General features: G+C 36.4%; 1 protein-coding gene across 7 annotated transcripts in view; it reads right to left on the bottom strand.

The window, feature by feature from the left end:
* LOC103032879 (transportin-2) overlaps positions 1 to 17156 on the bottom strand; it is a 63291-nt gene that overhangs the window by 45110 nt on the left and 1025 nt on the right. For 4 of the 7 annotated variants that reach the window (XM_022674518.2, XM_049469184.1, XM_049469188.1 and 1 more), the window contains exons 2-15: positions 14334 to 14433; positions 14096 to 14171; positions 12867 to 13016; positions 11540 to 11646; positions 10315 to 10448; positions 8777 to 8858; positions 8414 to 8536; positions 6972 to 7090; positions 5720 to 5780; positions 5379 to 5550; positions 3856 to 4008; positions 2247 to 2472; positions 1981 to 2152; positions 991 to 1077 (exon numbers count right to left, since the gene is read on the bottom strand). In XM_022674518.2, coding sequence (XP_022530239.2) covers positions 991 to 1077; positions 1981 to 2152; positions 2247 to 2472; positions 3856 to 4008; positions 5379 to 5550; positions 5720 to 5780; positions 6972 to 7090; positions 8414 to 8536; positions 8777 to 8858; positions 10315 to 10448; positions 11540 to 11646; positions 12867 to 13016; positions 14096 to 14171; positions 14334 to 14432 — 1761 coding nt within the window. In that variant the 5' untranslated portion in view covers position 14433. The other 3 variants (XM_049469186.1, XM_049469187.1, XM_049469185.1) reach the window with 3 other exon arrangements.

Genomic DNA, 17156 nt, shown 5'->3' with positions numbered 1-17156 from the left:
TATGCAGGTTTTTATAGCATTGCCCCATTTTTTACCATAAAAAATTGGGCAATAAAATAAATTGAACAGCCAAGATATGCTTTTGTTAAAAAAATGTTTATTTAAAAAATAAAAATAAATAAATAATCAATTCTGTGTATACTTAAGGGCTTTAGAATATTTTAGACCTTTACATATAGAAGATGCCAGAGGGTTATATATCGCAGTAGATAGACATTTGCTTCTGTCAGAAAGAGGTTTGCACAGGGTTTAAAATATAACTGAATGAATAAATAAGAACTTTAAATGATATGTAAAGTAAAAAATAGCTTAGACTGTGCTTTTTGTATACAAAAAAAAAAAAATTAAATTGAGAATTGCTCATATATTAGGGGAATATTGTTTTTTTTTTTTTTTAATCAATATCGCCCAGCACAAATTAATACTAATAATTAGCGGTGGGCAATATTATATCGTATACAATATATCGTGACAAAGAAATATCATGATATTAAAAATCCATATCGTGATAATAGGGCTGTTCTGTCTTAAAAGTAGTCTATTATTTACTGTGAAGCTTTAGGTGTATTTATTGTATAATTGTTTTAGTTTGCAGTTTATATGCATGCACTAAATATTCTGCAATATTTTTTGCTATATTTATGCTATATTATTTATTTTGCCACATTAGGATTATACTGTTATACTCTTATACTATATTCCTGAAATTAATGAATTATTTTAGTTTTCCTATATCGCCAAGTATACCGTTATCACAAAAATACCCTAAAATATCGTGATATTATTTTAGAGCCATATCGCCCACCCCTCCTAATAATGTTAATAAAATAAATAAATAAATAGATAGATAAATCAACAGTGTATTAGACAGGTCTGTCTGCAACATTTTTTAAGGCTATCTCTCTGTTATTCCTCATTTGGCCAGCTTTATTCAGTTTTAGCAGCCAGTTTGCAGCTGAGCTCAAACACAGCCCAGTTTATATCTCTCACCTCCAGCAAGGGGAAAAGGTCTTTATCCTCATCCTTCAGCTCGTTCCATTTCTGAATCAGAGGAGGCATCAGCTTCTGAATGTACTCCTATATACAGATGATAAGAGCAGAAAAAAATACATTATTATATGTGATACATATAGATGAAGTTAACAGTGACACAATTAGTAAAACAGAACCATTGTTACATGTACATTATACAGCTCTGGAAAATACATAAGAGTGTATTGTGTTTGAGAGTCTTGTACCCCATACAGACAATACATATATGAGCATGTATTTCTTAATATGTGCAATACATTTAAATATATTGGTTTGTTGCTGTGAATTAGATAAAACTATATACAGCTCTGAAAAAAAAAAAAATAAGAGAGCACTTAAAAATGATGAGTTTCTTTAATTTTACCAAATTGAAAACCTCTGGAATATAATCAAGAGGAAGATGGATGATCACAAGCCATCAAACCACCAAACTGAACTGCTTGAATTTTTGCACCAGGAGTAAAGCAGCATAAAATTATCCAAAAGCAGTGTGTAAGACTGGTGGAGGAGAACATGATGCCAAGATGCATGAAAAAAACTGTGATTAAAAAACACCAGGGTTATTCCACCAAATATTGATTTCTGAACTCTTAAAACTTGTTTTCTTTGCATTATTTGAGGTCTGAAAGTTCTTCATCTTTTTGGTATTTCAGCCAATGTTCTGCACATAAATGCTTAAAATGACAATATTTTTTACAATTTTTTTTTATTTGGAATTTAGGAGAAATGTTTGTAGTTTATAGAATAAAAAAAAACACTAATTTTACTCATAAACCATAACATAAACCTAAAAAAAGATTCAGAAACTGAAGTGCTCTCTTAATTTTTCCCAGAGCTGTATATTATATATAAAAATACATTTTTTAATTTTTTTACATACAAATGGTTTAAAATATGTCCCCACTTTATAATAATGAGTGATAATAAATTCAGGGCTGTTTGTGTTACCGGCTGGTTGAGATGGTGTCCCACAGAGTCGGCGAGAGTCCCGATGGCGTCGTAGAGGATGAGCAGGTTCTTGTGCTGGTACTTCCCGAAGGCGAACACCAGCGTGTCCAAGATAAAGCTGAGGTACGGGACCAGCTCCGTACAGGCCTCCTCCTCCAGAGTGGCGAACGCACTGCAGGAGGAGAAAATACAGGAGGAATTAATAAAGCTAAACCAGAAAACATTTATCTGACGTGTTTAATATCAGACGTTCAGAGCAGCGGTACCTGCAGGCAGCCTCCTGCACCCTCTTGTTGCCGTCGAGGATGCGTTTGAGAAGTTCGGTCATGAGAGGTTTGAGGTGGGCGTCGGGCGGCTGGCTGACCACCCAGTGGGCGTAGCGGCTGAGCGTCCAGCAGGCGATGGAGCGAACCAGAGCCTTCTTATCACACAGACACTGGATCAGGTGAGGGACCAGCTCAGGCAGGTAGGGAACCATACCCTGCATACAGCCTAGAGAGAAGGACATAGAGAAAAAAGGGATGTGACCAACAGACCACGACTAAACAAAGCTGAAATGATCCAATCAAATTCTTTCCATAGTTGTCTTTTAAATATACATTTCCCCAAACTTCTTCATCCACGATTTTAATCTAGTTCCAAGTCATTGACCTTTAATGTATAAAGTGTTGTCGGATGTATTAAGCATCAGCCTTTTATATAAACTTACATTAGTAAGAAACTCCCCAAATATAGAAGACGAGTACAAAATCAGAGGAACCAACAAGCTGAACTGTTTGAACTATTGAACTATTTTTTGCACCAGGAGTGAGTAGCATAAAGTTATCCAAAAGCAGTGTGTAAGACTGGTGGAGGAGAACATGATGCCAAGATGCAGGAAAAAAAAACTGATTAAAAACCAGGGTTATTCCACCAAATATTGATTTCTGAACTCTTAAAACTTTATGAATATGAACTTGTTTTCTTTGCATTATTTGAGGTCTGAAAGCTCTGCATCTTTTTTTGTTATTTCAGACATTTCTCATTTTCTGCAAATAAATGCTCTAAATGACTAAAATATTTTTATTTGGAATTTGGGAGAAATGTTGTTCGTAGTGTATAGAATAAAACAACAATGTTCATTTTACTCAAACATAAACCTATAAATAGCAAAATCAGAGAAACTGATTCAGAAACTGAAGTGCTCTCTTTATTTTTTCCAGAGCTGTATATATATATATATATTTTTTATGCATTTATTTTTTATAAGCTGTCCACGACCCACTTTTTGGGTCACGACCCACTAGTTGAGAATTGCTGCTCTAAAGGGAAACCTTTCCAGCTTAGGAGCACAGCAACTCTATAGGATGGTGAGGATGTGAGCAATGTGATTAAAGGACAAATATAAAACCAGACTTCAAAGAAAGTGACTTTTAAAGAGAGCAGTGATGATGGAGGAGAACAATATATGGCACATCCTAGAAGAATGTGACTAGAACATTTAAGAACAGGGTGAAAAGGAGAGCATATTAAAAAAAAATATATATAGCATTCTAGAGCAGCTAACTTAAATAAGAACAATGAACTAGAACACAGTATTTTTTGCACTATAAGATGCACGGATGAATTTGGGAAAAAAAATGGATTTAAAGGCGCCTTATAGTGCAAAGTAATGTAAATGGGAAGAACATTGAGTGTAAAACATTGCACACAGAACATACTAGAACGGCATTTCCATTCAATTCTTAGACACTTTATTGTCTCCTCTACTTGTTATCCTGTTTGTTTGAAGTAATTCCACAGGAATCTTTGATCAAACAATACAAAAGCTTTCATGTCTGCTGACAGAGTGTATGTGTGTGTGTGTGTGTGTGTGTGTGTGTGTTAAATACACACCTTCAGCGATCGCTCCCAAGACCAGAATGCCCGACTCTTTAATGACCCAGTCTGGGTGGAACAGAAGCCCCTTCAGCAGAGGGAGCAGGTGGGGCAGGAGCTCATCTCGAAACACGTTAGCCAGGACGTCCAGCGCCGCTGCTGAACATTTACCTAAACACACACACTAACAATAGTACCTTACACACAAAAACCAATCATTTCCTAACCCGAAATATAAATAATAATAAAAGACATTACTCTCCCCCCATTACACTCATTCCCACACGGTTCTTTCACTTCGGATGCTGCTAATGGATCTCTCAGCTTGTCCAGAAATGCATGTCTACAGTTATCCATGAGAGGAAACTCGTGGAAAAAGCATGATCTGTATTTACTGGGCTAAAGTGGAGCTAAAAATATACAAATTCTCATATAATGCTGTTTCAAAAAGCAAATATCACGCAAACTTTAGGAACTGCAGCCCGGACATGAGTTGCGTATTGTCTAGACTTAGATATATTTTCTGGTCTATTTTTATTCATAAGGTGCACCAGATTAAGTAAGATTAAAGTGAGAAAGAATGTCGCCATGTTTCCTTTCTAATGGGGAAGTGCCTAAGTAAACAAAACTGCAATTCTTAAAAAAACACATTTAAGTTAAACGAGTGCTGGATGTTAATCTACACAGATTTCTCTCCTGAAAACTGTTTATTTGATTTAATAAAGTGCTTCCGTTTATTTACAGTAAGCTTAGATTACCAATATTCTGTCTAAGGGTAAGTAAAGTTTTCAGTAAAGTTTCTCAAGCACTAAGGCTGGGTGCAGCAGCATTAGCATTAGCTGCTAACCGCAGTGCTAGCTCTTTCGCCGTTCAGGGGTGAGTATATGGGACTGTAGTCTGCGTGTTTACAGTGTTAAAACAAGCTACATGGGATGAACTAGCACTATTGGGGCGGCATTTACATCCCGCTAGTGCTGCGGTTAGCAGCTAATGCTAATGCTGCTGCACCCAGCCTTAGAGCTGGAGAAACTTCACGGACAACTCACCATTATAACGCTGTACTTTAGTGGAGTGGCTTTAAATGCTCCTTAATATCTGATTGAGAATTCAATATATATATATAAGGGGCACTGTGATTTTTGGGAAATTACAGGGGTTTTAAGTGCGCCTTATAGTGCGAAAAGTACGGTGTGAAACACAATTAATTAAAATCACATTAGTTACAACTGAAACTAAATTATTTTATATCTTCATAAGGATTTCCAACCCTTAAAAGGGCTGCGCTAATATTCTATTCACTGAAGACCTCTACCTCACTCTACCTCCAGCCTTTCTAGGCACATGGTCACTGTGTGCAGTGTAAAGAGCGCACTCTGTTGAAGCACAGGTGTTATTGCAGCTCTTTTAATGTGTTTATTGTAAAAAAAAAAAACACTTGGTTTATCGTGCAGCCCTAATTAAGTTTTCCAGACTGTGACCATCTTCTTAAATGTCATCATAAAATGCAACAATGGTCACGCAAAATCCCCTTTAAAACTCACGCAGATTCCAGTCACTCAGTGTGTCGTCATCATCGTCCTCATCTTCATCGATGTCCTCTCCCTCCTCTCCCTCTCCGCCCTCGTGCTGCAGGGTGACGGTGCGGGATTTGTGGAAACGAGGCTTGATGTCCTGCTCGCTGTCCGGAACATTGTCATCCTCTTCTACATCACCCTGCAGAAACAGAGAGAGACAGAGAGAGAGAGTTAGAGCATAAACCAAAGAGAAAGGAATTAATGAAGCAGAAAAACACGGAAAAAGCATAAAAGTAAGAAAAACATAATAAATAAAACAGATGAAATGATCAAAGAAAGTATAAAAGACATCTGAAAAGCCTACAAACCTTCAGTAGAATGATATCAATCTCAGAGTACTTCATACCGTTCACCAGGATCGGGGTGAGCCTACAGAGAGAAAGCATGAGCAATATAGCATCTCTCGCTAATACAGAACTACTTTCTTAACAATAGAAAATTACAATTACTTATAAAGAAATACTTTAAAATGTAGAGAAGACTAGACTAGAGTACAGTATAGTGCATTACTTAAGAATGCTTAAATATCTGGCAACCTAAATTATTTGGTTAGCTAAAAAAAGGAAATAAATGGTCAAACAATGCTTTTTTCCCCCCATCAGCAGTGACTCATATTTCACCATTTACTATCTGGGCAGTGCTTAATATAAGAACAGCGCTGTTGTTTACAACGCAGGAAATAAGATAGTCAGCAGGCAGCTGGCAAACGGCAGGTTTAAGTTCTATTTTATACTCTTCTCACATGAATTATTTAAAACTATTAAAGCTTTTATCATCACTTATTAAGCTTAGGGTCAGATTGCTTCAGTTTCTCTTTATACACTGAAGTTTTCCAGCTGATGGACAAAAGCTGTACAGGGCTATGATAGTATCATTAGCTGAGCTAATTTAGCCTAGCTAAAACATATTTGGTATTCAGGCTGCAATCAAATGTTTAATTTTGTTAAGTTTCGGCCAATATTTTTTATATTATTTTAGATTTGTGCAACAATCTGACAAATATTAATACTGTATTGCACAAAATTAAGTAAACAATCAATTTTTTTGTAACTATTGAACAGGTGCATCTCAAAAAAATGTTAATATCATGGGAAAGTTACTTTATTTCAGCAATACAGTTCAAAATGTGAAACTTATATATAATATAGATGTATTACACACATATATTATAGTGATCTATTTTAAGTGTTTATTTCTTTTATTGTTGATGTTTATGGCTTACAGACAATAAAACCCCAAAAATCAGCGTCTCAGAAAATTATATAGAATATTATATAAGGGCAATTGGTACTTTTGGCAGTGTGGGCAGTGTGCTGATTCCTGCTGGAAAATGAAATCTAACCGCATCTCCATAAAAGTTGTCAGCAGAGGGAATCCTCTTCCACTCCTCCGTGGGATTTTGCATGTCTGGGGCATTTTTATGAACCAGGATATGATTTTAAAGATTTTGTTTTATAAATCATTACACGAGAGCAGTATAGATGGGGATATATGGATTATTCTCCTATAATAAAATGCACGATTATGAAAGAGGGGCTGAAAGGGAGAGAAAACACTCACTGGACCAGGTGTCCTGACAGAGCCTCTTTGCAGATGGGCTGCTCCGCCAGAGTGAGCCAGAACTCGCACGCCTCCAGAGCCACGTTCTCATCGGGGTCCTGCGTGCGCTGGAGCATGTACTGTTTGTGTGTAAAGAGTGTGAGTGAGAGAGAAACGCAGAAAGAGCAGAAAAAGGTCATGTCAGATCTGCATAACAGAATAGAACAGAACAGGGTCACTCAACAGCTCTGTATTAATGTGTTTATAAACTATATACGGGTTTATATTAAAGAAGTATTTATCAATCAATCAATCAATCTTTATTTTCACTCAGGAAAAACATTAAGGCTGACCCTCGTTTACAATGTTGCCGAGCATTACCTAGGAGTCGATCTTTATTTGAATTATCCAATTTTAATTCATATAAACCCAAACTTTCTGTATTTTCACTCACTGCTGGCTGTGTTTATCAAACTAGTACATTTAACAATGTTTTAAGTTGTTTTCACGTGTACTTTATTTAAAGTAAGACCTGACCGGCTGAATCCACTGTTAGCTTAGCAGGTTAGCCTTTTCATCAGGAAAGCTAATCCCCCTTTAGCTGTGCTAAAGTACAGAATATAAACACTAATATTTTAATAATGGAAGTTTAAGGGTTTCTTGTATGATTACAACATTTCATATTCAAACTACAATTTTTATTGCAACTGAAATTTCCCTAAATGAATCAATTTTAAATCGAAATCAAATTGAAATGGGAAATCAGTTACGATACCCACCCATAGCATTTACAATATAAAAGGGATTGAACACATTAAGACACTATAAATAATATGAAATAAAATTGAAAAAAAAAAAAAAAAAAAAAAATATATATATATATATATATATATATATATATATATATATATATATATATATATATATATATATAAAAGAAATACTAATTTTAAACCAACATTCAATATATACGTAAAACAGAAAATTCTAAGACCATGAAATAACAAATTGAAACATAATAAGTAAAGAATTTATAAAATCTAAAATAAAATAAAAAAATAATAGCAAAATAAAGTAAAATTATAAGAATATTAAGAAATGATCAAATAACAATGAACTAAGAACATAAGAATCAAAATATAAAACATTAGAATAAAAAATAAAAAGTAATACATAAATAAAAAATTAAATAATAAGAGAAAGATAAACAATTTATTTAAAACAGTAACAGGCTTTCGGGTGGTGTTTAGAAACTAGAAGTTTAAAATGGTTCAGTATGTCTGCATGCATACTGCAACATATGTAAACACTACTCCACGGTAATCGACTCAGAAATGCAATTTATAATGCCCTATGTGTATGAAACAAACTCATCCTAACAAGAAAGAAAGAAAGTGTGTTTAAATGTGTCATTACAGCTAAATATAATCATTTACACACTCTTTTAGATATACATCTCTCACCTGGATGATGCTGTGCATGTGGGGGATGAGTCGGTCTATGCGGACCTCCAGCAGCATCACCAGCGCCCTGCACACGTTCTTCCTCACCTCAGAGTCTTCATCACCCGCCAGCGCAAACAAAGACTGAGAAAACAACAATAAACATTAATATAAAATACAAATAAATAATTAAGTTACCAAATAATACTGATGCCATATTAGGCTGACACTGCAGCAATGCTTGCATTACGTTAGCAGTAGCAGTGATAGACTTAACTAACCCCTTATAAACCCTCTTATAAAATCCCAAATAGTACAAGCCTGATAGATCAAACTTTCAAAGTAGCAGAGGTTTTAAAAAGCCAGATTTTAAATTGACCTCACCTCTATGAAGGTGTCGATGTTGTCCATCAGAGCCTGAGCTCGGCCTATGATGAACTGATTCACACATGCTATAGCATGAGACCTGCCACACACAAAGGGGTAGAGAGAGAGTTAGGCCTCATATTTAGCTTTAAATCACATTTAATTCCTGAAATATGTCAGTTTACGATAAAAACGCATCTCATTAAACATATTAACTAGGGCTGTCAACGTTAAAGGGGTAATGGACGCAATTAAATTGGAATTGGTAATGCATGATTATTTTTTTAATGCTAATTAATTATACCATCAAGTTTGACCCTAACTTCTTGTTCGCTTATGGTGAGAACGTGATCTAGTCTCGATCCAACCCAGCTATCAAATATACTTATTTGTATTTGAGCTAAACTGCTGAAAAAGCACAGTTTAATCTGATAGATTAGCCAGATAATATGCTGCTATGAACAAACTCTGTCTCTGTTGCTTCTTCATGCTGTGTACACTGAAAACAGTGCTGCGTTCCCTGCTCACTCCAAATTTTTTCAGTGTTCTGTTTTAAAGCAGCTTCACGTTGCACAGATATACACATTGGTACCCAGAATCTTCTCACTATATTTACTTTCTTGCTCCCACGCCAGACAGTTCTGACCAATCAGAGAAGAGAGTGTGCTCACATGGTTTATTTGTACTAATTTTGGTGCGTTTAGGTTTATGCCTGTGTGAAACCAAACCAAACAGAGGTAGAAATGCTTCAAATAAACAAACTCATCAACTAATCCAGACCCTAGATACTACTAGATAACTACAGGTGTGAAAATGCTCTTTTATACACAGCAAATTAAATTCTAATTCAGATATTCTTACAACCAAGCTGAGATGTTTATAATAAAGTAGAAAAAAAAGGTCTCAATCTAAATTATCTTGCATTCTTTATTCTCCCCTCCAACATACAAGTATATACTAGTATTTAAATTTTAGACACCGCTAATATAAATATAATATTATATTTTACAATTCTTACTTTCATTCTTTTATATACATTTAAATCTACTACAAAAACTTGCATTTTGGGAAGAACATGTGTGATTAATCGAAGTTAACCACAGAATATTGTTGTGATTAATTGGATTAATTTTTGTTAAATCAATTGACACCACTAATAATAATACATTAAACCAACAGTATTCACATGGCAAGCTGCTATTAAAGTGTTTAATAGAAATCTGAACTATATGGACAAAATCGGAGGTAGAAAGAGGTAAAAAGTTGCACAATATGAATTACATTGACCAAAAACAATTAAGGCAATTAAATAGTGTCATACTGCAAACCCTTAATCTGCAATGCAATGCAACGTAATCCACAGTGTGAGAGATTAGATTGGCTGACTGGTTGGGGATAAAGGATGTGTGTAATGTTCTCTAATTCCAAAAAAGCCCAAAAAGTCAAGAGATTTGACAGAAGGGTCAAAACCAGAGAATCACAATTCAACTCAAATCCCAGTTGTTCTTTATTCCATTTGCTATAAAGAGAGAACAGAGAGAGAGGGGAAGTCAGACCTGATCTTGGGGCTGCAGTGTTTAAAGAACTGTAGAAATTTGGGGATCATGATGTTTAGAGGACGATTCAGAGCATCACTGTCCAACAGCTCAGAGGAGTCCTCACAGATCTTCTGCAAAGCCCCGAACGAACCCTGTATACACACAAACACACACAGACAAAAAAACAAACATTTACTGGAGATTCTAGGAGTAGAGCCACGTGGGCAATGCCCCCCTGAAATGCCCCATACCCTGTCACTCATGAACAGTAAAAACGCAAAGTTAGTAAGGAGATCTTTATTTTAGTTCAAAATAGCAAATTATAGACATAAAAAATAAATAAGCAGAAGCAACAAGAGATTCCATATGCAAAAGATTTCAGCAGCAAAATCCCTAAAAATTCACACACACAAAAAAAGCAAAAGCAAATATTTTTTTCATATACACTGCCTGGCCAAAAACAAAACAAAAAAAAGTTTCCACCTGTATTTCAGTAAGTAAATTATGTGGGTTTGATGGTTGATGCTGCAGTTGGTCTGCAGGTTTAGGTTCAGCGGCAGTATGTGCTGAAAGAATGAGGTCAGCTGACTACCTGAATATACTGAATATAAACCAGGTTATTCCATCAATGAATTTATTCTTCCCTGATGAACACGGCCATATTCCAAGATAACAATGTCAGGATTCATGGGGCTGGAATTGTGAAAGAGTTCAGGGTTCAGGGAGCATGAGATCATCATTTTCACACATGGATTGAGAGAGTTCACCACAGAGTCCAGATCTTAACCTCATTGAGAATCTTTGGGATGTGCTGGATGGAGAAGAGCTGCTGTGTGCAGCGGTCAGATTCTAGCTAAAGGTGGTCCAACCAATTTTAGAGTGTGTGACCTTTTCTTTTTTTTTTTTGGCCAGGCTGTGTATATCTGATCATTTTTTTCTGTTTTGATTTAGCAATGTACACTTTTTTCCTTTTTGATTTCTAAATTATTGACTGCAGACACTTTATACTTTTTGTATAAAACTTTGCATAAAGTAAAATTAACTCTACAGATTTTATTCTGTACGCTTTTCAAAATTACATTCAAGTGTTTTAACATGGTTTGCTGACGAGACTGAAATAATACTTTGCCCCTCTATGAATATTGTGGCCCTCTGACGCCACTTACTCAGACATCACACCACTCACTCATGCTGGTGATCAGAAACACTGGTGAAATAAGAGCTGTGTGTGTGTGTGTGTTACCTCGCAGGTGTTGTAGTCCTCAGAGTTGAGCAGGTTGCAGAGTTGAGGCAGCAGCTCGGGCCACGTCTGCAGCTCACCTTTAGACGCTATCGTGGTGATCAGAATCCCTGCAAACACATTCAAAGAAATCACACATATATACAGAAAAACTAAATTTGCAACATTGTGTCAAATAAATCAGAATTATAATGCTCTGTAACAATGGTTGTAGTCAATTTGCGAATACCTGTTGGCACTAGGGGTGGGCGATATGGCTCTAAAATAATATCACGATATTTCATGGTATTTTTGCAATAACGATATACTTGGCGATATAGGAAACAGAACAATTATTAATTAATTTCAGGAATATAGTATAAGAGTATAACAGCATAATCATAATGTGGCAAAATAAATAATATAGCATAAAATAATAAAATGCAGCAAATAATATTGCAGAATATTTAGTGCATGCATATAAACTGCAAACTAAAACAATTATACAATAAATACACCTAAAGCTTCACAATAAATAATAGACTACTTTTAAGACAGAACAGCCCTATTATCACGATATGGATTTTTAATATCACGATATTTCTGTGTTACGATATATTATATACGATATAATATTGCCCACCCCTAGTTGGCACCATATCCCACAGCTCAGTGCAGCAATTTCTAGCTTACAAAAAAAAACATAAATCGGCTCCTGACTCTAAAATTAACTACACTATACCATGTGAGACCGGAAATTACGACTTCTGCTCTGTAGCGTTCATATGATAGAGTCATTTCCACAGCTTGCAACACATTGCATTAAACGTCAGGGGCCAGGACTTCTCATTTTTGTTGTTGCACCACTCAGAGAAGAAACAGAGCAACATTTAAAGCTAGAACTTTAAGGAGAAAAGTGTCTGAAGTCTCTCCAAACCATCACTGATCATCAGTAAATTTTACGTTACATTTCATTTGTAAATCAAGGAACCAGAGTCTGGAGGAAGAGTGGAGAGACACACAGTCCAAACTGCTTGAGGTCTAGTGTGAAGTTTCCACCAATCAGTGATGTTTTGGAGAGACATGTCATCTGCTGGTGTTGATCCACTGTGTTTTATTATCAAGTCTAAAGTCAGTGCAGCGTTTTCCCACAAAATTTTTACAGAACTTCATGCTTTTATGGAGGAGCGGATTTCATTTTGCAGCAGGACTTGGCACACTGCCCACATTGCCAAAAGGACCAATTGGCCTTATATAATATTCAAATTTTCTGAGACACTGATTTTTGGGTTTTCTAAATAACATACTGCCTGTGGTCTTGTGCAGCTGTCCTGCTCGCTGGTTTACTCACCGATGGTGGCGCGGATGAGCGGTGAAGGATCTCCGATGTTGTTGAGACACTCCCGTTTGATGAATTCTGCCACGGCAGGAGGAAAGTTCTGATAGTGAGCTTTCACATTGTTCTTCAGAATCAGACCACTCAGAGAGCGAGTGGGCTCGTCTAAACAGAGGGAGCGAAAGATGCAAAAAATCTCAATTTAAAGATGTTCTCCATGTTCAAACAAAGAGCCCAAATCCTATATTTTACTATCAATAATTGTTTGTCATTTAAGCACACATATTACTGTATTTTTTGCACTATACGGAGCACTTAAAATCCTTTCATTTTTCCAAAAATCGTCAGCGCGTTTTATAATCCAGTGCTCCCTATTTATGAATTTTACCAGACAGATTATAAGGAGCAGTAAAGCCACTCCGCTGAAGTACAGAGTTATACAAGAGTTTTAGTTTAGTTTTTCAGCAGCATTAGCATTAGCTTCTAACCGCGGTAATCACTAGCTAGCTCTTCAGTCGTCCAGAGGTGAGTATTATCAGCCTGTACCCTGCTGTTTACCACTGCTAGAGCAGCATTAGCATTAGCCGCTAACCACAGCATTAGCTCTTTTGCTGTTTAGAGGAGAGTATATTGGTCTGTAGCCTGAATGTTTACCATGTTAAAACAAGTCATTTGTGGTCCGAACTGCTAGCTAATATCACCCTGGCGTACCGGAACACACAGGGTTCCTTATTGTAGCTCTGTCGGTAGCATTAGCTGCAAACCACTAGCTGTTGGCCGCTAATGCTTTCGCTTTAATGGATATCTGATATGGATATCTAAGCTTACTCTAAATAAACGGAAACGCTTTACTCAGATAAACAGTTTGCAGGAGAGAAATATCTGTGTAGACTAACATCCATTGCTTGTTTGACATAAGAATTACAGTTTTGTTTACTCAACTTTGCCACCCAGTAATGAATTTAGAAGGAAAATATGGCGACACCCCTGTTCCTACTACTAGTTACTAGTGTTGTATAAAATGAGCCATATAATCTGGTGCGCCTTATGTATGAAAACAGACCAGAAAATAGCTGTTTATTGATAGTACGCCTTATAGTGCAAAAAATACGGTACATAGATTTATCTACAATACAACCATAATTAATTTTCCCTCCATTTACCTTCAGCCTTGCGCAGGTGAATTATAAGTGACACATTTTTTTGTGATGAAGAGTTATTTAAAACTTCAGTATTCAACTTACCTTCAGATTTGAGACTCGTGAGGACAAAGATGAGGTAATTGTTGAAGTCAGGGAATTGATTCAGTTGCTCGAGTTTCTGTTAGATCTGATAAGGAAAGTGCTGACAGAGAAGTAAACACAAAAAAACTCTCAAACAAGATGTACTTGTTTCCTTCCAAAGTACCACGCTATTAAACCTGTACATATATATTTTTCCTCTCTCTCTTTCTCCCTTCACGAGTGTATTCTCCAAGGATACTTCTTGCACAGCTCTTTGTGTGGCCGTGTCTGGAGACTGGGAGTCCTTCAGCAGCAGGAGAACCTGCTGGAGACCCTGTTCATCCGGCTGCCACTCCATCCTACACACACACACATACACACGGACACACACCACAGGACAACAACACACAAACACGGACACACATACGTACACACGTGGAAAAATAAAACAGACGGGTGGAAACACAGAGGACGAATGAGTGCGCTACACAGAAACTCTACTCCAAATGATCAGCATGACTCTAGCAATGCAACAGGAAACATGCTGGAAACAGGAAAACCAGCAACAACACACTGACAGATCTACTAGCTACTGCTGCTAACCACTACTGTAACTGACCAGGCGACGGGATGGGGAAGAAAAAGAAATAAACACACACATGCTGTAACGACATACACTGCAACTCAGAACCGGTTACTGTGAGAAGAAAAGCTGATGAGAAACAGGGGAGCCCTGGCTTACCAAAAAAAACTAATTATCACATCAGGGTACTACTTTTTTGCTTATTTTCCATTATATATCTACTAGAGATAGAGTATATATGTCCAGTATCATTTATTATACTTTAATCCTGGATATATGGAGATATTTGGAGTGCATTATCATTAGTATCATGTGTCATATCATATCGTATACAATAATAAATAATTATATATAACAATAATAATGTACAATAATAATTATTCTTGAAATATTTTTTTCAATGTTTTTTCATATCGCCAAGAGTATCGTTATCGCAAAATATCATAATATTATTATTAGTGCCTACTGCTGTCCAATGTTACTGTCATGGTACCAAGTAACTTGGAAACAAGCATGTTAATCCAACAGGGATAGGGATAAGTATAATTTACTGCTACAGTAAGGTTACTACTGCGGCGATGTTTTAGCTTGTATCTTGAAACAAGTTACGTTACTATTGCAATAATGTGGTATTAGCATTATGAATTAGCATTACTGAACTGGTGCCATCTCGGAAACAAGTAATGTTGGCTTAACGACAAGCAATGTTACTGCAACTGTGATGTTGTTTTAGGTAACAAGTAACGTTCATCAAACAAAAAGTAATGTTGGTTTGTTAACACGTAATATTACTGCTGCAATAACACTGATTTAACGTAGTAACATGTTACTGCTACTGTGACACTGGCTTAGCAACAAGTAGCATTACTGCTGCTGTACCATTGTCCTAGCAACAAGTAACGTTTCTAGAATGGCTGCAACTTTATTAGTAACGTTACTGATACGGCGTCACTGTCCTAACAACAAGTAACGTTGGCTTGACAACAAGTAATGTACCTGCTACGGTGCCACTGTCCTAGGAACAAGTAACGTTAATCAAACAAGTAGGTAACGTTGCTACAATGACTGCAACATCATTAGTGAAGTTACTGATACCGCTTGACAATAAGAAACTTAAGTTACTGATACAGTAACATTGATTTCCCAACAAGTAACGTTCATCAAATAAGAAATAACGATGGTTTGTCAACAATTAACAGTGACTGCTTATACAGTAACACTGACGTGGTAACAAGTTACTGTTACAGTGTCACTGGTAAGTAACGTTACTGCAACATTATCATTGTCCTAGCAACAAGTAACGTTTCTAAAATCACTGCAACATCATTAGTAACGTTACTGGTTCGGCGTCATTGTCCTACCAACAAGTAACGTTAACCAAACAAGTGGTTAACGTTGCTACGATTATTGTTACATTATTAGTAACGTTATTGCCATGGTGACACTGGATTAGCAGCTAGTCCTGGCTCTGGGTTATTAGCTATAGTAGATTAGCTAACTAACCTACATTACTACATAAATCTGTGGCGCTAGTACCGCAGTAAACACCGCTAATGTAATGTGTTGTTATGGCAGCGTTAGCTTAGCTCAGCAGCCGGTAGCCTGTACAGTACGCGGGGTAATCCAAGGTACCTGTTAGCAGTTAGCTGTTAGCGGCTAATGCTAACACTAGCTCCGTTTGTTTTTAGGCGGTCTGACCGCGGTTCAGACCTCAGCGCCCGGATTTACCGGCTGTTTAACTCGCTAACGGATAAACAGCGCCGTTATTTTTCCGTTACCGGCCTCATTTTAATATCAGAAGCAGCGGCTAACCTAGCCTAGCTCCGTCCGCAGGTCCGCAGCAGCGCGAGCGTGCCAAAACAAACCCAAACCGATAATACCGGTGTCCAGCCGAGTTCTGCTACCCACCCATATGTGCTACCTGCCGGCACTGCGCATGCGCTGACCCACATTTTTTGTTTTTTCAATGTGTTTTTTTATGATTATTCTATTTTTCCTTGGATGCATTAAAACATCCTGAGCTCATATATCAGTGTTACATTTATCAGTTACATCTTCTGATTGTTTCAACAATAAAACATTTCAGGAAGATTCATTTTTGCACCCTCTAACAAACATCTAAGGGTATAAACCCTATTAAGTGTTTTACAAATGCAAGAATGGAAAAATCTGAAAATTAAGAAAATACATATTTTTCCTGACATACTGATGGTGAGGTACATAGAAGAAAATTGAAAAATGCATTCCTTTACACTTATAAATTAAAAAACGAAATGTTACTCAGACCTAACTGAATCAGTGTTACCAATGTTAACGCTTAACAGTAACATTTTCTGATTATTTTATTCTAATTCTGAAAACAAAAAATGGGTGTTATACGTTTTCCATTCAATGTAGTAAATGTAGGGGTCATCCACTTTTTAAACAATTGGATAAAGATTAAAAACCTCATTTCTTTTTCACTACACTTAATGGATTTTTTTTTCATTTTTCCCCTTA

Source organism: Astyanax mexicanus, chromosome 21, assembly GCF_023375975.1.
Source record: "Astyanax mexicanus isolate ESR-SI-001 chromosome 21, AstMex3_surface, whole genome shotgun sequence".
NCBI classification, from domain to species: domain Eukaryota; kingdom Metazoa; phylum Chordata; class Actinopteri; order Characiformes; family Acestrorhamphidae; genus Astyanax; species Astyanax mexicanus.
This window is presented reverse-complemented; position numbering and strand designations above follow the sequence as displayed.